Source organism: Rutidosis leptorrhynchoides, chromosome 2, assembly GCF_046630445.1.
Source record: "Rutidosis leptorrhynchoides isolate AG116_Rl617_1_P2 chromosome 2, CSIRO_AGI_Rlap_v1, whole genome shotgun sequence".
Taxonomy (NCBI): domain Eukaryota; kingdom Viridiplantae; phylum Streptophyta; class Magnoliopsida; order Asterales; family Asteraceae; genus Rutidosis; species Rutidosis leptorrhynchoides.
Genome location: NC_092334.1, coordinates 463,132,798 through 463,153,072, shown reverse-complemented (window position 1 = coordinate 463,153,072; position 20,275 = coordinate 463,132,798). Strand labels below are relative to the sequence as shown.

At 31.8% G+C, this 20,275-nt stretch overlaps 1 protein-coding gene across 3 annotated transcripts; it reads left to right on the top strand.

The window, feature by feature from the left end:
* Positions 1-3,221, top strand: LOC139892552 (uncharacterized). 3 transcript variants are annotated; one of them, XM_071875661.1, is made up of 5 exons: positions 1-302; positions 667-837; positions 1,840-1,959; positions 2,039-2,102; positions 2,965-3,221. In XM_071875661.1, exons 1-4 carry the CDS (start codon positions 123-125, stop codon positions 2,054-2,056), a joined length of 489 nt encoding a protein of 162 aa, XP_071731762.1. In that variant the 5' UTR covers positions 1-122; the 3' UTR covers positions 2,057-2,102; positions 2,965-3,221. The 3 variants fall into 3 exon arrangements, with proteins under 3 accessions (XP_071731762.1, XP_071731763.1, XP_071731765.1); XM_071875662.1 differs by having other exon boundaries at positions 2,930-3,221; XM_071875664.1 differs by lacking the exon at positions 2,039-2,102.
* Positions 3,222-20,275: the final 17,054 nt, after the last annotated feature.

Here is a 20,275-nt window from a genome sequence, read left to right as displayed (position 1 = left end):
AATACGCAAAAGTCAAAACTCAGATATGACCTTGTTACAGTAAAAGATAACGCCGTTTGTAGGGCATCATCTATGAATTAAGCTTGATTAACAACAATCACTATCTTACTAATCTGTGAATTATGACAACGGAGCATTCATTATGGGTGAATTTGCCCATGTTAGTCAGAGCGAATTCAAAGGAATCAGTGGAAAACATACTTCAAACCCTATGGCGAACTCGCAAAGTCGGTCTTAATTCAACTGATCGTGACGTCATCCGTGACTTGCTTCAGCTCCACAATGATTCTGACCTTGATCCTGTAATCAATCAAATATTCATCAGATATTCATTATTATTAATCCTCTTTTTCGAATCTTAATTTCACGTTGTGTAAAATTAATTTTGAACAACACATAAAGCTCATTTTTAACTGCATATGAACTCATAAGTTTAAGCAATTAAGATTTATTTATGTTGTAAACGAGCTTATTGTCTTTTAAATTCTAATAATCATATAAATACATTGTTTAATTTTAGTACGTAGTAATCAATTATTCAATTGTGATGATTCTTTTATATAATAATGTTGTCCTGAAACCGATACAGTTTGGTATGATTAATGATTTGTGATTGCTAGTAAATGGTGATGAACTGATGATGAAGTTTAAAATTTAATTATGCAGCTTTTGGTATGTCTTCGTATGTTGATTCGTAAATGTGTATATGAGAATAGCAATAAGGATGATATACAGAAACTATTTCCAGCTGAAGTTTCGCCTGAAATACAACGATTATTGACACTTCTTCTTCAAAAGTTCCATAGGGAATGGAGAGAAGATATATCAAAAGATCAGGTACTTCATACTTGTATTGAGATGATTGAGGTGATGTTTTTGACCCGTGTGCTAATGAACGGGTCGAATTGTGGTAATCTTTTGTGTCTAACCGGTTAAAGGTGTATAAGCTATGTTTGGCGACGAGCTTAATAGAGTTTTTTGGAGTTTTTAGCTTTTGGCTATGTTGGCGCGGAGCTTTTAGGAGTTTTTGGAGCTTTTAGCTCTTATGAAACAGCTCCTATTTAATAAAAAGCTCCGTTTGGTTAAACGAGCTTAAAGCTTTTAGACAGATGGAAAAGCTAAAAGCTAAAAGCTACTAGAAGTAGCGTTTAGCTTTTAGCTTCTAGCTTCAGCTTTTTGTCATTTTACTCTTTATTTAGCAGGTTTAGCTCCTCTGCCAAACACTAAAATATATTTAAAAAGCTAACAGCTAAAAGCTACCATCTAAAAGCTAAAAGCTAAAAGCTACCAGCTACAAGCTACTAGCTAGTTTTGCCAAACATACCCATAAAGGGAGTAATATAGCCCGTATTGTAAACGACGTCGGCTGCGTCCGTTGCAACGCCCGTTGCGACGTTTTGGTGACTAGCCCGCCTCGACCCTGTCCCGTTGTCTAATAAGTCGGTCAACGGTCAAAAGTCAAAAGTCGGGTCAAATGCGGGAAGGGTCGGGTCAACGCCGGTCAAAATTAACAAAAATCGGTTTCAATCGATCAAAATTTACATAGTTTAGTGTTACTTTTTGTATATATTAACGATAATAGCGATTATAGGTACAAACTGGTCAATGAAGGTTTTTTGGCTTTAAAATATGTGTGTGTGTGTGTGTGTGTGTGTGTGTGTATATATATATATATATATATATATATATAAAAGTCAACGTCCGTCTCGACATCGTCTCGACGTTTTAAGGTTCCAACCGTCTCGACCCTGTTTCGCGTCTTTTTCAACCTTGAATATAGCTATAAAGGAAACACGTCGAATGGATGCTTGATAGCCTAACGGTATTGTTTAATTTCAGCCTCAAAGCAATACAAGGCCAAATTTAGGAGAAACAGCTGTGAACATTCATCTGTCTAAAGATAAACTAGAGACGATGCTAAAGTCTATGCAATCTATAAGAGATCCACTATCGAACTCTGTAAGTTATATTTTGACGTTTGCTCTACATTCATGTATAGTACTGTACTTAAATCTATATTTATGGTGTGATGTAATAGGGAGAGGGATCAGTATGATTATGCATTACTTGAAAATATAATGTATCATCTCCCAAACTGTAAGGTAAACGATTTCATTGTTGTTATTTCAACAATTTGTTTCACTGTAGCATGTATTGCCAACCAAAATATTCTCTTTTTCATTATAGTTTGTGATGCAAAGTAATTGGATGATTTAGAATTACATTGTCAAAGTCTGGATGACTTTGACTTTTTAGTCAACTTGCTGTTTGAGGAAGTTTTGTCTTAGAAACTTACTATTTTTAGAAACTTACTATTCTTAGTACCCGACTATATTTAGCAACTGTCCATTTTTGGAATGTTTATTTAAAATGTATCATATAGAGGGCATAACCTCGTTGTGGGACTGATAGTTAATGTACCGCGTCAATAGCGATTTTGACGGGTCATTACAGTAATTTTCGGTTTCAGATTGTGCTGAAATTCTCAAGATCACCCTAAAACGACCCAACGACTGACAGATTCAAAAGACAATTTAAAATTAACTGTACATTCTAGAATGCTTAATGAACATTATGATGCTGCTGATGATGATGGTTTTGTGTTGTATGTAGTAATGATTCTATGTTCTAATAGATGAATTAGAGATGGCTTGAAATATTATATGCACTTCCTCTGCATCATCGCGTTTACTTATGGTTGGTCTGAGCAAAAGAATTAGATTATATACTTCTTCTATCACTTGATATCGCATGTGTGATTGGCCATCGTTCAAGCAAAAAATGTTACACAAGTTGTTATCGAGCAATTATATGGCTTCCATTAAAAAGTAATTCATTAGGATAGATTGGTTTCTTTGTACATGATCTGATATTAAGTTAAAGTTTAATCAATCACATATTCATGTTCTTTGTATATTCTGTTTTTAAGGCACATTCTGAAAACAAGCAAATTACTCATTTCAGGATATTTGAGTCAGACTAGAAAGGGTGAAAAAAATAGCGTGAAAAGGACGGTTTTCAGGCACAAGGTCATGAGGTCATCCTTTATTCTGTTAATATTGTTAAGTTTGGATGCTTCTGAACATGTTACTAGTAGTTACATTTCAGTTCGTGTTCATTCGCATATTTCCCGTTTGATCATGAAATTGTTGGACTGTAAATTATGTAGAAACATGTACTTTTTGTATACTCTCCCTCTGTGATCTCGCTATCATGACATGTTCAGTACCCGAAGTTCCCATTTTTGGCCAAGATCTCTTTGTTTGGTAGATAACTGGACCATCATGGTAAATATGACCCAAATGGGAGAACATGAGATGTGGGTTAGCCTAAATTCTGGTACTGTCTTTATTTGTTTTGAACAACGATGCCTCTAGAGGACTCCATAACCAACTACAAAGTAAATTGCATTACGAAATCACCAGGTGAGACTCAAACTCGACCCTCACGAACACCTAGAAGGGCGGTAACAAGTCATCTAAATGGAGATGGTTGGTATTGTCTTTATGGTTAAAGTTCATTTGAATTCGTTGTAGGATCGATCATACACAGATTCAATGGATTTGAATGCGCTACTCTGAAAACGTCAAAATAGAAGGTTATTTCATCGCTTGGATTCAAGTCCATATCTCAATTGATTACTACGAACTTGATGTTTAATAACAAGTTTTTAAGTGTTAAATAACTTATTTTCAAACTAAACTATTTACATTTATATTATCTTTTCTTGAAACGTAAGGTCTGAAAGGAAATTGAACTTGAGTCTTTAGATTCTCAAGTACTCAATCACAATGCTAACCCCTTAAGTTATAGAATACTTGAAAATACATCGGTACGCAACCAATATTCAAAGCATAAGCTAAGGTAACCCCCAACACGACCAAACAATGTTGCCACGCATAAATTCAGGGACTGATCCAGGATTAGGAGTCGTTGGTGTTGCCGGTTAAAATTCAAAAAAAAAATTCTACTAGATGTCTTATTTTAATGATGTCACTCAAAAATTTTTACACTATCCACTGGTGTCACTAGTTCAAAACCCAAAATTTTACCACTACATCGCGTATTTCAGTGGTGTGCCGTGCCACCAAAGGTAATACACTAGCTCCGCCCCTACGCATTACATCGAGTGATCAATCAAATCGATCTTCATCAGCTCTATCTTACTATCCTACAACAACGATTGGCATGGCAACGTCTATTGTACGCTGACAACCACCACTTCGGGGCAGTATGCAACCATGGACCAACGCCTATAGGTGGAGGTTGAATGCTGAGGCATATGCTCTTAGCTTTTAATGTGTACCACTTTCAAAAATATGCGATTAAAAGCTTTATGCTCATGACGAATCTTTTAATGTGTACCACTATCGAGAAAAAGTGATTTAAAGGCATTATTTATGGTCAATAGAATAGTAAACAATTTCCCTTGTTCCAGTATACAAACATTCATATTATTATTTTGAATTGATTACTCATAGTGTCAACTTTCATCTTACAACGAATTAAAACGAATTTATTAAGTATCAAGTAGATATACTATATATTTTTTTTATTAATATTTATTTTTTTTGGACACAGATAACTTTTATATGGGAGTAATAAAAAGAGGCTCATCAAAAATGAACCATTCTTTTAACGGGCAACCATACAAATATACAACTGAGCAAACTAAAATAAAAAAATAAAAAAAAAATCAAATCTAATGAAATTTGATAGTGAAAATTGTAACTGATAAAGATCTTTAAATTGTGTGCTAAATGAGCATATTTTAATTGATATGTCAATTGATTAGTAGCACCTTGATGTTTAGCAACAAGTTTTTAAGTGTTAAATAACTTATTTTCAATCCAAATTATTTATATTTATATTACTCCGTAGTATCTTTTATTGAAATGTAAGGTCTCAAAGGGAATTAAACTTGAGTCTCCAAATTCTCAAATATTCAATTACCGGGCTTATCTTAAGTTGAATACTTGAAAATACATTGGTACACAACCGATATTCGAAGCAAAAGCAAAGTAACGCACAACGTGACCAAAACAATGTTGCCATGCATTACATATACGGAATAATTTTTTGCGAAAAAAATATAATATAATAGATTCAAATGTTTTAAATGAAGTTTTTTTTAACAGCTGAACAATTTTATTAATAGGCTAGCTAGATGATATAAAAAATTAAGAATTACAAAGAATATAAAAGAGATTCTAACCACCGATTCAATTACATTTCTTCTTATGAAATTTTGCCAAATAATTTAATTGAACTAGAAGTGGGTGAATACAAATTTTTGATCGCAAATTAACATGAAATTTTGCCAAACAAATTGGCATGATTTATGGATCGAGAATTCTTGTTTATCTTCACGGTTCAACCGACTCTATCACTTGAATACGAATAAAAATGATGTTATAGCCGACAAGTGGGTGAATGGGTCTTGGCAATGGATGTGGTTGCGAAATGATTTGGGCAGCCGAAATACTTCCTTGCTTGAACAGCTCACAAATGAAATTTGGAATTGCAATTTTTCGGACCGAGAAGATTCGTGGCGTTTTGATCTTAGCTCTGACGGGTTATATTCAGTGAAACACGCGAGAGAGGCTATCGATTCTGTCATACTTCCTGTCTCAAATGTCGTGACTATATGGTATAAGTTTCTCCAGCGCAAAGTTAATATTTTTCTGTGGCGTCGTAGACTAAATGCGCTACCTCTTCGTTGGAACCTATCCGCGAAAGGTATCGTGACTAACTCGATTGTTTAACCTACTTGCAACAACGGAATCGAGTGCGGGTCTCATCTATCTTTTTCGTGTGCCCATTAGCTTCAGAGTTATGGCATAAAGTGAGTATTTGGTTAGATTGCAACATGATTGTTTTTTTACATGGGATGATCTTCAAAGTTGGATCGAGGGCTTGCACACCTCTTCAAGTCATGTTAACAAGATAGTTGCGGTCACCACTGTTGGGAAATTACGGTCTCACTAATTCCCACCACCCAGCCCAACAATAATAGTAAAGAAATAAGAACAATACACAACACAAGATTTAACGTGGAAACTTCAAAACAGGAGAAAAACCACCGGCCCCCAAAGAGAGAAATACACTATATCACAAATTGTTACAATGATATAGACGACTCTCTTAAGCCAACTACACTCTCCAAAATATTTAACTAATATAACTCTCAAACAAGAGTAAGAAAGATAGAAATAATCAAATACTTAAAGTGTATTGATTGGTGCGATTTGGAATGAAGACTTAGCCCCTCTTATATAACCAAGTCACTCACCCTTCACATCTTCCTCCCACCAATGTGGGATAAACATATCTTCTACTAGCCAAAATAAACCAACAAATCTCCACCTTTTGGATAGAAGAAGATAACCATACTTCCACATTGCGAAGATAACCGACGTAGATGCTTCCTCGACGACAACTTCAAGATCCTCATCTTCATGCCGTTGACATTATCTCTAACCCAAGAAATAAAATTTGCATCTTCATCAAACATTGTCAATACCCGACAATCATTGTCATCACAAATAATCATAACTCTTAACAGAATTATCATACTCCACCATTAAGAGTATAGCACTTAGAATATCACATTCCAAGCATTTCACCTCGGCACATGTTGTTGAACAACCAGCTGAAACTTTATGGTGCAACTTCCCTGTTTGGCTTTCCCGAAAGTCCCATCAGCTACAACATCAGTTTCCACCACACAACCTGCATAAATGCCAAACCAATGCCCATGTGTAATTGTGGAACCGCTAACAAACATCCCTTTCCATGGTGGCGCGGACACACCATGAGGATGACGTGACTTCAGAGGAATTCGTCACTCTCCGTAACAACGGAGACAATGTTAGCGTCTTTGGAGCCATTTGCCGGATTAGCTCCACCTGGACAATTAACCCTTACATGCCCAGTCTTCCCGCACCTCCAGCATACCAGATTCTTCCCAGAGTTTCTCTTTCGCCTATCCGAACACAACACTATCGTATCTCCTGATGACGAGACCTCGTTACCTTCCAGTCTTTTCTCCTCGGATAGGAGCTTGCTAGTAACGTCTTCAAACTTCAGAGTTTCTTTCCCATACATCAAAATAGGTTTCATGTGTTCATAAGACGATGACAAAGATAATATCAACCTCAAAGCTTTATCTTCATCATCCACTTTAACTCCAATAGCTTCAAGTTCTGAAACAATACCATTAAGAATACTTAGATGATCTGAAATCTTTGAACCCCCATCCATACGCAGAGTATGAAATTGTTCTTTAAGACACAACCGATTTGAGATGCCCTTGTCCTGGTACAACTGCTCTAGTTTAACCCAAAGCTCATTTGCCGTTGATAACCCGTGCACATTTGCAAGCACGTTCTTTGCAAGACACAAACGAATCGCACTTGCCGCCCTCAAATCCATATCATCTCATTCTTCTTCATCGAACTTCTTGCTAGAATCACTGCCGGGAACAAGGGTGGGTTTACCCTTCAAAGCCTTGTGTAAACCAGACTGAATCAACACATCCTTGACTTGAACCTGCCATAAGCCAAAATTGATCCTCTCATCAAATTTCTCAACATCAAACCTCATTGGACTGAACTTCGACATCGTATCCGTATCCTATAAACAACATTTTCTCTGATTTTGCTCACGTTTCGAATAGCCAAAAGATATAGCAGGTAGCCAGGACCCTTTATGTAACGACCCGGAAATTTCCGACCAAATTTAAACCCTAATCTCTATATGTTTCCGACACGATAAGCAAAAACCCTAATGTTGAGTCTAGAAAGTTGAAATCTATATCCGAATAATTAGTTACCTTTGACTATGCCTGACGATTCATGAACAATTATGTGTATTAGATATATTGTTATTATATTTAAATTACATATAATTAAATTACTGTTACAATAAATATGTAAATAAATATGACTGCTGACTGAATGTACATTATAATATATAAAAATATTAAATATAATTTGTTATATATGTTATAATTAATATATATTATATAATAAATTGTAAAATTAATATATTAAATGTAATTAAGATTTGAAAAAAAAATAGTTGTTATAGAATATTATTATTACTTTTATTATTACTATAAATATCAAATATTAATATTAATATTATTATTATTATTGTATTTGTTATATTTATAATTAAAAGATTATAATTATCAAAATAAAGATGTAAATATAAATATAAGAATGCCTAAAACCATCATTTTAATTATTATTATGATTATTTATTTATTTTTACTAAAAATTATCATTTTCAATTAAAATCATTATTATCCCTATCGTTAAAAAGAAAAAAAAAATATAATAATAATAAAATTATTATATTATTTATCAGAATTTATAATATTAAAATTATTAATATTATTAATTAACATAATTATTAATTAATTTAGATTAATATATAAAATACAAATAATGTTATATATAAATAGGATATTGCAGAAACACGTTTATATAAATGTAGATTTTTTTTTTTGGGTAAACTTCCTATCACTATCAACATACTAATTTTTCTTTTATTTACTATGCACCTGTGAAAGTATGTCTGAGTTTTTTTTTATATATACACGAGATCAGGCTAGGGTGTGTTTAATCAGTTCATCAAACTCTCAAATATCAGATATAAATATATTTAACCAGCGAATTAAAAAAAAAAAAGGAAAACCGTGGTTTCCTCTGTACACGAAGCATTTTTGCAAAATTCAGTTCCAAATCGATTTTTAAAAATCTAAAAATGCAGTTATGCTGAATACAATTCGTTTAAACTTACTGCGAAATTTCAAACCTTAACTTTTAATATTAGATTCGAATTTTGAAGTTAAAGATTTGGTTTTAAAAATCAAACGGGTTGTTCTTCGTCAAATTCGAGTTCTAAATTGTGTTTCTGTTAAAATCGAGCACTGAGAAAGTTTCAAGGATAGATTTCGAACATAATTCATTCAGGAATTTTAATCTAAAACATCTTAGATTTTGATTTTGATGTTTGGGTTTCAAAAGGATATATATATATACCTGTTATAAATATTATCTCGATTTAATTTGACTTCTGTTAATACAAATCAATACGTGTATTGCTATACAATTTCAAATTCTAATGGTTAGATTAAAACCTGGAAAGATTGTTAATCGATCGATTGACTGTGTTAAGTGGAGAAGAAGAATAGGAAACGAAACAGAATATATCGAGATATAAAATTCGAATCTAGTTTAGTTACTGAAAAGCTGGACGGATCAGTTGGTATGGGTGTTGGGTCGGGTAACGAGAGGTCGGAGGTTCAAGCCCCGTCTAGGGCATTCTTTTTAGAAATCTATTCAAGGGTATACTTCTTTAATCTATTTTTATTATTATTATTATTAATATCATTATTATTATTATTATTATTATTACTATTATTATTAAGGTTATTAAAATCATAAATTTCAATATTAACATTATTAAATGATAGTATTAGTATTATTATTAAAGTTATTATCCTTTTAATTAGTATTATCATTATTATTAATATTATTGTTATTAATATTATTATTATTAATATTATCATTATCATTAACATTAAAATTTCCTTTTTTATTAAAACTATTACTATCATTATTTTTATTTTCATTAACATGATTTCATATATAATCTTATTTACACTATTTTTATTAACATTGATATTATTATTATTACTACAAACAAAATAACAATTTTCACATAAATAATTATATAAAATCTTAATTTAACAATAAAAGTATATAGATATATATATATATGTATTACTATAACCATATGTATAAGTATTAACATACGAAATAAATATATAACCTTTGAAAAAAAAAAATATATATATATATATATATTACTAAACTAGATAAGTAATATATAAATTAGTTTGATTATTAATACATGTTATTTATATGTGTTAATATATATATATAAATGATATAGGTTCGTGAATCCGAGGCCAACATTATAATTGATCAAAGATGTTATATGTATTTTTACTACAAAATACATTAGGTGAGTATATAGTCCCACTTTTAAACTCTAAATATTTCGGGATGAGAATACATGTATTTTATGTTTTACGCTATGGACACAAGTAACTGAAAAATATATTCTACGTTGAGTTGTACCACTGGCATACTTCCCTGTAGCTTGGTAACTAATATTTACAGCGGTATTGTAAACGCGAATCCTGTTGATAGATCTATCGGGCCTGACAACCCCAACCGGACTGGACGACCAGTATTCAACGGTTGCACAGTACTTCGTTTCGTGACTACACTTGGTACGGTGTAGTAAGATTTCATAATAAAGGGAATATGCGATGTGATTAAATGTTAAGTATGGTTACCAAGTGCTCAACCACTTAGAATATCTTTATTAAATGTTTATATATGAAATCTTGTGGTCCATTGTTATAACGCTGCTAGCATCAAACCTATATATCTCACCAACTTTATGTTGACTTTTTAAAGCATGTTATTCTCAGGTACGAATTAAGTCTTCCGCTGTGCATTTGCTCATGTTAAGGACATATCTTGGAATCGGTCATTGCAATGGAACTAAATGTTGATGACTTCGTCCAGGAGGATTAGGACGGGTTGTTACAGTTGGTATCAGAGCTTTGGTCTTAGTGAACCAGGTCTTGCATTAGTGTGTCTGACTAGTAGTTGTTAGGATACATTAATGAGTCTGGACTTTGACCGTGTCTACATGTCAAAAGTTTTGCTTATCATTTCTAGTCGGAAATCATCTACTTATCATCCTTAGGGAATTGCCTGCTTACCATTCTTAAGTCTAGACATGCCTTACTGCCTTTATTGCATAGATAGTGTATAGACAAATTTATATCTTAGCATATCTATTACGAAAGACTTTGCTTAATATCTTCCATAAATTTCTCCGTAATTTAAGGGATCCTGGTACTATATATATCTATGCATATTATGCATTGAGAATACCATCCAACTATTATTTGCTGTCACTAAGCTTTTCATACCAAAAATCTTTTCTGTGATCACGTACGATGGCCTCTACGAATCGACCAAGTTCTTCTGACTCCGAAGATAGCGTGACGGGAGCGCACCAACCGATCAACTATCGTGATTTCTTTAGAAAGTGGGGATGGGTTCGCGAAATACTTACCCTATGGAGAAATGAAGAAGGTACTCCATATCACGAGCCGAACTTACCACCTAACGTCGGAGTGCTCGACCCGCTCACCGGCGAACCTGTTCGCAACACCGTTTATACCCTTTTTGCAAGAATTTTTCATCTTGAGGCTACCATTAACGGAACTAGAGAAGATATCCGACCTTTACCTCACACTGATAACCAACCAGGGTTAGTAGAAGAAGTTAAAGAACTCCGAGCTCGAGTGTTAACTTTAGAGAGCACGGTACACAATTTGCAAGCACCAGCAGTATCACCAACACCAGTAACATCACCAGCTTCAGCACCAACGGTACCAGTACCACCAATAACCCAAGTTTCAACAATCCATGCCTCACCATCTCATTCTGCACCTCGAGTATAATCATCGTTCTACGAATCGTTCTACATCGATTATCTTCGCTCGACATGGCGATTATGTAATTTCTAAAGTTTTAGAGATTATGTAATCTAGTATTAATGGTAAATCACATGAGTTTAATATCTTATTGACTCATTAAAATCCATGATTACATCTGAAGAAAATATATATGCAAATATATATTTTCATAAAGATTGTAATTAAAATTCTTTTGTACAAACTGTTAATGGTGAAAATATTTTAACGGGTAGGTAATACCCGAGGAATATTTAGATTTCACATTAATCAGCTACACGGTACATTCTTCGACTCTGATTCAACAGTCAGTCACTATCCTACTTGTATCCATAGATATACGTATCCGTTCACCACAGAATCCATTTTCGTTCAATTTCATATTTGGATTTTGACCTATCAGAATCCAACAAGTGGCATAATGAAGAAAACATTGGACAAAATAAAATTTGTTAGAAACAAACGAATTAACTAATTGAAATTTTGTTAAGAATCCACGCTAACTGTTCCAGCTAACTGTTCCTAGCTAACTGATTACATTTTATTTATCGCAATTTAATTATCGCAATTTTATTTATCGTCATTTAATTTCTGTTATTTACTTTACGCATTTAATTTATCGTCATTTAATTCCTGTTATTTATTTTTACGCACTTTAAATAACGGGACACGTATACAAGGTTTCGACTTATCATATTGACCCATCTATATATATATTTCGGAACAACCGTAGACACTCTATATGTGAAGGTGGGAGTTGGCTATACAGGGTCGGAGTTGATTCCAAAATATATATATACTTTGAGTTGTGATCGACACTGAGACCGGTACACGGGTCATGATACGTATTATTTAATTCGAATATTATATATTAAATTATATATGAATATATTGGATCATTGAACCATTGGACAATTAGACTGCTAACTTTGGACAATTAAAATGAATTAAAATATTGATTATAACATATGAAATTAAACAATTCTTCAAGTTTGCCACTTGAATCTATCCTAAAACCTCATTTGTACATTGACAATTACAATTCGCGTTCAGATTTTTCATGATTCTTGAAAACACTTCGATCGAGAAGTTGAACCAGCCGCACCTCGTTTACGGAAGAAAGATTTATGCATATAGTTAAACACCTGGAAACTCTCGAAAACTGAGACAACATTTAACATGTAGCAGTGATAATTCCTTTGGTGTTATTATTACCCAAAATAACTTTGTAATCCCTTTCCAAATTAGCCAATTTTATCAAAACTTCAACAAGTTAACCTCGACTTCTCAGAAAGGATAGTCTCGATATATACGTTATTCTTGCGCAGTCGCTATCGGAAAACCTTTTATATTCCACCATACTACCATAAGCGTTTAATCATCTAAAAACACAATTCGCTCGAAAACACCTCGGATTGATAACCGACGATTCAGTTATGGCTGCATTAAATGCAGAGGAAACAGTAAACTCATAGATAGCCTAAATAGCCAAAAGTTTGATGATAAAGAAGGGAGTGTTAGGAACGCTCGATAGAAAATTTGGTACTGAAAAACGATTTGAGCTAACCGTGAAGGAAACAAAGAACAAATACAAGGACTGAACCTGTCTTCAAATAATCCAAACGATTCAGTGCCTCCTGAAACCGTTAGTAAGAACCCTACTCGTTATTCTAAACCTTTCCAGATGATATTCTTCATCATCATCAAATCTTAGATACTATAAGATATCTTCATATCTTCCGTTAACATATCCTTCATATTTCTGGAGATATTTTCATAACTATTCTTATCTGAGATCATGTATCTCTCCGTAATATCTGTGTTACAATATAAAAGAATCTGTGTTAGTTTCTAAATTCTGAAACCTTCGAGTTTAAAATAGGAATGTTCTGAAGTAGTGTTGGAAACTGATGCATGAATTAGTATAATATAATGAAACTTGATCAACTTCATTATATTATAGTAAGTTATGTTAAGTTTCTAATGGAATGTGATGATTCACAGTACCATCATCATGTGCCATGTTACACGGCTCTTACATTCTATCCAATCTCTAAACATATTAGAATGTATCACCCTGATAGTTCTAATTTTCCGAAATATTCTGGTAATTTGACCAATCAAAGTCGTGCCATTATCATTTTTTTTTAAGAACATTAGTTATGTTCATTCCAAAATTTCATATCTACGAATTCCGGACCATTACTCGCCTGACTCGAAGTTGGGAAGAGAAAACAAAAGCATGAGGCTTCGAAAAATAAAGGAAGATATAAAACCCAATAACAACCTCGAAATTACAAACCGTGTATATCGATGCAGATAGCGATATAAAGACACAGGAGAACTAGAAACGCTATAAACACAAGAGTATAGAAGAAGTAAATAGATTCTTCTGGGGGTAGATTTATAATAAAATATCCGACAAAGAAATCGAAACAGGTTACCGCATTAAATCAAAAGAGATCCTGTTTCCTAAATCGTCGAAGAACCAAATCTTATTACATAAGATTTTCTTTAAATCCCTTAAATTCTGGAAATAAATCCTAATCACATCATCGGTTAAAACAATTCCATATTCACTCATTTCATTCTTTTGTGATAGCTTCACTCGTGCGCTTCACATGATCGAATCGTTTTATCCATATCTTCCAATAATGATAAAACTCTATTATTACCTCATATTCGTCATGAAAACATTCCTATTGTTATTTATGACAACCTCTACCAAATTTCGGGGACGAAATTTCTTTAACGGGTGGGTACTGTAACGACCCGGAAATTTCCGACCAAATTTAAACCCTAATCTCTATATGTTTCCGACACGATAAGCAAAAACCCTAATGTTGAGTCTAGAAAGTTGAAATCTATATCCGAATAATTAGTTACCTTTGACTATGCCTGACGATTCATGAACAATTATGTGTATTAGATATATTGTTATTATATTTAAATTACATATAATTAAATTACTGTTACAATAAATATGTAAATAAATATGACTGCTGACTGAATGTACATTATAATATATAAAAATATTAAATATAATTTGTTATATATGTTATAATTAATATATATTATATAATAAATTGTAAAATTAATATATTAAATGTAATTAAGATTTGAAAAAAAAATAGTTGTTATAGAATATTATTATTACTTTTATTATTACTATAAATATCAAATATTAATATTAATATTATTATTATTATTGTATTTGTTATATTTATAATTAAAAGATTATAATTATCAAAATAAAGATGTAAATATAAATATAAGAATGCCTAAAACCATCATTTTAATTATTATTATGATTATTTATTTATTTTTACTAAAAATTATCATTTTCAATTAAAATCATTATTATCCCTATCGTTAAAAAGAAAAAAAAAATATAATAATAATAAAATTATTATATTATTTATCAGAATTTATAATATTAAAATTATTAATATTATTAATTAACATAATTATTAATTAATTTAGATTAATATATAAAATACAAATAATGTTATATATAAATAGGATATTGCAGAAACACGTTTATATAAATGTAGATTTTTTTTTTTGGGTAAACTTCCTATCACTATCAACATACTAATTTTTCTTTTATTTACTATGCACCTGTGAAAGTATGTCTGAGTTTTTTTTTATATATACACGAGATCAGGCTAGGGTGTGTTTAATCAGTTCATCAAACTCTCAAATATCAGATATAAATATATTTAACCAGCGAATTAAAAAAAAAAAAGGAAAACCGTGGTTTCCTCTGTACACGAAGCATTTTTGCAAAATTCAGTTCCAAATCGATTTTTAAAAATCTAAAAATGCAGTTATGCTGAATACAATTCGTTTAAACTTACTGCGAAATTTCAAACCTTAACTTTTAATATTAGATTCGAATTTTGAAGTTAAAGATTTGGTTTTAAAAATCAAACGGGTTGTTCTTCGTCAAATTCGAGTTCTAAATTGTGTTTCTGTTAAAATCGAGCACTGAGAAAGTTTCAAGGATAGATTTCGAACATAATTCATTCAGGAATTTTAATCTAAAACATCTTAGATTTTGATTTTGATGTTTGGGTTTCAAAAGGATATATATATATACCTGTTATAAATATTATCTCGATTTAATTTGACTTCTGTTAATACAAATCAATACGTGTATTGCTATACAATTTCAAATTCTAATGGTTAGATTAAAACCTGGAAAGATTGTTAATCGATCGATTGACTGTGTTAAGTGGAGAAGAAGAATAGGAAACGAAACAGAATATATCGAGATATAAAATTCGAATCTAGTTTAGTTACTGAAAAGCTGGACGGATCAGTTGGTATGGGTGTTGGGTCGGGTAACGAGAGGTCGGAGGTTCAAGCCCCGTCTAGGGCATTCTTTTTAGAAATCTATTCAAGGGTATACTTCTTTAATCTATTTTTATTATTATTATTATTAATATCATTATTATTATTATTATTATTATTACTATTATTATTAAGGTTATTAAAATCATAAATTTCAATATTAACATTATTAAATGATAGTATTAGTATTATTATTAAAGTTATTATCCTTTTAATTAGTATTATCATTATTATTAATATTATTGTTATTAATATTATTATTATTAATATTATCATTATCATTAACATTAAAATTTCCTTTTTTATTAAAACTATTACTATCATTATTTTTATTTTCATTAACATGATTTCATATATAATCTTATTTACACTATTTTTATTAACATTGATATTATTATTATTACTACAAACAAAATAACAATTTTCACATAAATAATTATATAAAATCTTAATTTAACAATAAAAGTATATAGATATATATATATATGTATTACTATAACCATATGTATAAGTATTAACATACGAAATAAATATATAACCTTTGAAAAAAAAATATATATATATATATATTACTAAACTAGATAAGTAATATATAAATTAGTTTGATTATTAATACATGTTATTTATATGTGTTAATATATATATATAAATGATATAGGTTCGTGAATCCGAGGCCAACATTATAATTGATCAAAGATGTTATATGTATTTTTACTACAAAATACATTAGGTGAGTATATAGTCCCACTTTTAAACTCTAAATATTTCGGGATGAGAATACATGTATTTTATGTTTTACGCTATGGACACAAGTAACTGAAAAATATATTCTACGTTGAGTTGTACCACTGGCATACTTCCCTGTAGCTTGGTAACTAATATTTACAGCGGTATTGTAAACGCGAATCCTGTTGATAGATCTATCGGGCCTGACAACCCCAACCGGACTGGACGACCAGTATTCAACGGTTGCACAGTACTTCGTTTCGTGACTACACTTGGTACGGTGTAGTAAGATTTCATAATAAAGGGAATATGCGATGTGATTAAATGTTAAGTATGGTTACCAAGTGCTCAACCACTTAGAATATCTTTATTAAATGTTTATATATGAAATCTTGTGGTCCATTGTTATAACGCTGCTAGCATCAAACCTATATATCTCACCAACTTTATGTTGACTTTTTAAAGCATGTTATTCTCAGGTACGAATTAAGTCTTCCGCTGTGCATTTGCTCATGTTAAGGACATATCTTGGAATCGGTCATTGCAATGGAACTAAATGTTGATGACTTCGTCCAGGAGGATTAGGACGGGTTGTTACACTTTAAATCGAAAATCCACAACTAGGCCACTAACAAATCCAACTATTACTACGAATCAGAAAAAATATTGTCTAACCAGATACCCTATACGATCAATAGAACTCGTTTCTGATGTGGACGATCCACTCCCGTGGCAACCACAGAGCATACTCCGACTCCTATAACCGAGACCCCCGTCAAACCTGACGCTCTGATACCAGTTGTTGGGAAATTACGGTCTCACTAATTCCCACCACCCAGCCCAACAATAATAGTAAAGAAATAAGAACAATACACAACACAAGATTTAACGTGGAAACTCCAAAACAGGAGAAAAACCACCGGCCCCCAAAGAGAGAAATACACTATATCACAAATTGTTACAATGATATAGACGACTCTCTTAAGCCAACTACACTCTCCAAAATATTTAACTAATATAACTCTCAAACAAGAGTAAGAAAGATAGAAATAATCAAATACTTAAAGTGTATTGATTGGTGCGATTTGGAATGAAGACTTAGCCCCTCTTATATAACCAAGTCACTCACCCTTCACATCTTCCTCCCACCAATGTGGGATAAACATATCTTCTACTAGCCAAAATAAACCAACAACCACTACTTGTCTTTTGGTCATTTGGAAATTTCGGAACTTCATCATGTTCAACGAACAATTGTAAAAATAGTTTTTTTTTTATGTAATTAGATCTTTTTCTTTTCATTGACTTAAACATAGAGGTCATGTGGTTTCTAATTAGAACACATGATTGTCTTTTCAATTGTAATTTTCTCCTTTAACGCCATGCTGAGGAACGTTGTTTAATATACAAATTTTTGCCCGTTAAAAAAAAACAAACCAATAACATCCAAACATGAAAACTTATGCATCACTACCTCTTTAACTAAAAGGTTCACCAGAAATTTGATCGCCAAAGAGCTGTTGATGGCGAAAACAAGTTACTATCCGTCCCACCGAACTCCTACAAATATTTTAGGGTGAACACCGGCTAAAAATGGTGTACTGATGTCATATATTTAAGTATATTAAGGAGGATATCGTATATATGACCTATGTTGTTTGTGTCAAGAATCGAGGGCTAGTCCATTCAACGCCTAGAGGTGCTCACGGAAGTGGTTGCTATGACTTTTTGAAGTGGGAAAATGAATTTTTAATAAAGTAAAAGAAATATTTGTCATTTTATAAAAGTCAAAAGTTGCCTTTTCACACTGTTGAGAAGTGACCTTCCCTGAATACAACAACGTAAAACCATTCTTAACTTGTGTGCTATCCCAATGTTTATCTTCGAACCCGCAAATGGTAACATTTATGACTTAAAAGATACTTTATAGTTTGTGGGTTGAGTAGATTTGATGATATTATAGGTTAAATAACCATTTGATAGATTAACATTTGTTACTAGTAATATACTGAGTAACTAATAACTTGCAACTTGTCTTATGACATAAACGAGTATGAGGTCGCCCCGTTTTATCGAAAGAACGTTAGCTAAATTAAAATGATAAAAATGATAAAATAAAATAAAAAGTAAGTTAGTAGCAAATGACATAAATTGAAATGTGTAAAAAACTCAAAGTTTACAGGAAAAATGAAAGACAAAATAATAACTAAATTATTAATAATAACAAGAACAATAATAAATTTTTTTTTTTTGAAAGGCAAAAAAAGATTTCATTAATAAAGAGGAATACAGGAGCCTACCTTGTATAAAGGCTATACAAGTCAAACACAGCTAACAGCAAAATCGGAAACAAAAAACTATTACGAAAGCTTTAATCTAAGTAATAATACAACCAACGAAGATTAGCCATGATCATCTAAAACTAGTGGATTGACAATCCATTGGTTCCAATCCAGATTTAGACTTTTGCATCTCGAGGATATCCATAAGAAACTTAAAATTTGAACCTCGTTTGCCACAAGCGGGACGTTCCAATCCTTGTTTTCAAAAATCCTCGAGTTCCTCTTTTTTCAAATTGTGTATCCCGTCACCCATTCGATTGCTTGCCAAATTTTAGAGGTGATGCGATTCGAATTCGACCCATTTCCGTTGAACATGTCGTTCAAGTTTAAATACATAGGGTTGCCCAAATTACACCATCTAAAAATCCGAGACCATAGATCCCTTACCTTGGAGCAATTTAGGATCGTATGTTCAATCGATTCCGGTTCGTGTTTGCATATGGGACATAATACCGAGTCGAGGTCAATACCCCTTTGGCCCAATTCCAATCGACCGGCAATCTACCTCGTTTTAGTCTCCATATGAAGATTTTCAATTTTTGAGGTAAGAGGTTATTTCTCATTGTGGCAGTTGGCGAAACATGTTTGAGCCGAATGACATTGTTTAATGATGTTATGCGAGGTGTATATAAAATAGCTTAAATTTTAGCAGGGAAATACTATTAAATACGATACAATTTTACACAAGATATTTATTTATTTAGAGAATGGATATACTTAAACCTTGCTACAACACTTATAAGCAGTGTACCTAATCGTAGAGTAGTGTAGTTTTTAGTAAGTCCGGTTCGTTCCACAGGGAATCTTTTTCACAAAGCTTAACGCTATATTAGTTTAAATTTATAAAAATACAAATATATATATAAGTAATATTATTATTATAAAGGGGGGTTTTTACCGTTTAATGACCGGTTTGTCGATTTTAAAACTTTAGTCGCAGTTAAAACCAAATGTAAAATATTAAATAAAAGACTTAATTTAAAGCGTAAAGTAAATAACGATAATGAAATTACGAATAATAAAAGTGCGATAAAATAAACTTGCGATAATTAAAAAGTACGATAATTAAAAGTGCAATTAAATACAATAACAATAAATAAAAGTGCTATAATTAGAAGTGCAATTAAATATAAAATAAAGGAAATTAAATATGAAATAAAAGAATTATGCTTATTTAAACTTCCATAATCATGATGTTTGACGTGTTAATTTTAGTTTTATGCCCATGGTTAATTGTCCTTTGTTCTGGATTATTTAATATGTCCGTCTGGTTTTTGTC

Bases quoted from the DNA above. Each gene is read 5' to 3' on its own strand.
- LOC139892552 (XM_071875661.1), top strand. From the start codon at position 123: ATGACAACGGAGCATTCATTATGGGTGAATTTGCCCATGTTAGTCAGA. The intron at 303-666 runs GTAATCAATCAA...TTAATTATGCAG, and splicing joins ATGATTCTGACCTTGATCCT to CTTTTGGTATGTCTTCGTAT. The intron at 838-1,839 runs GTACTTCATACT...GTTTAATTTCAG, and splicing joins AAGATATATCAAAAGATCAG to CCTCAAAGCAATACAAGGCC.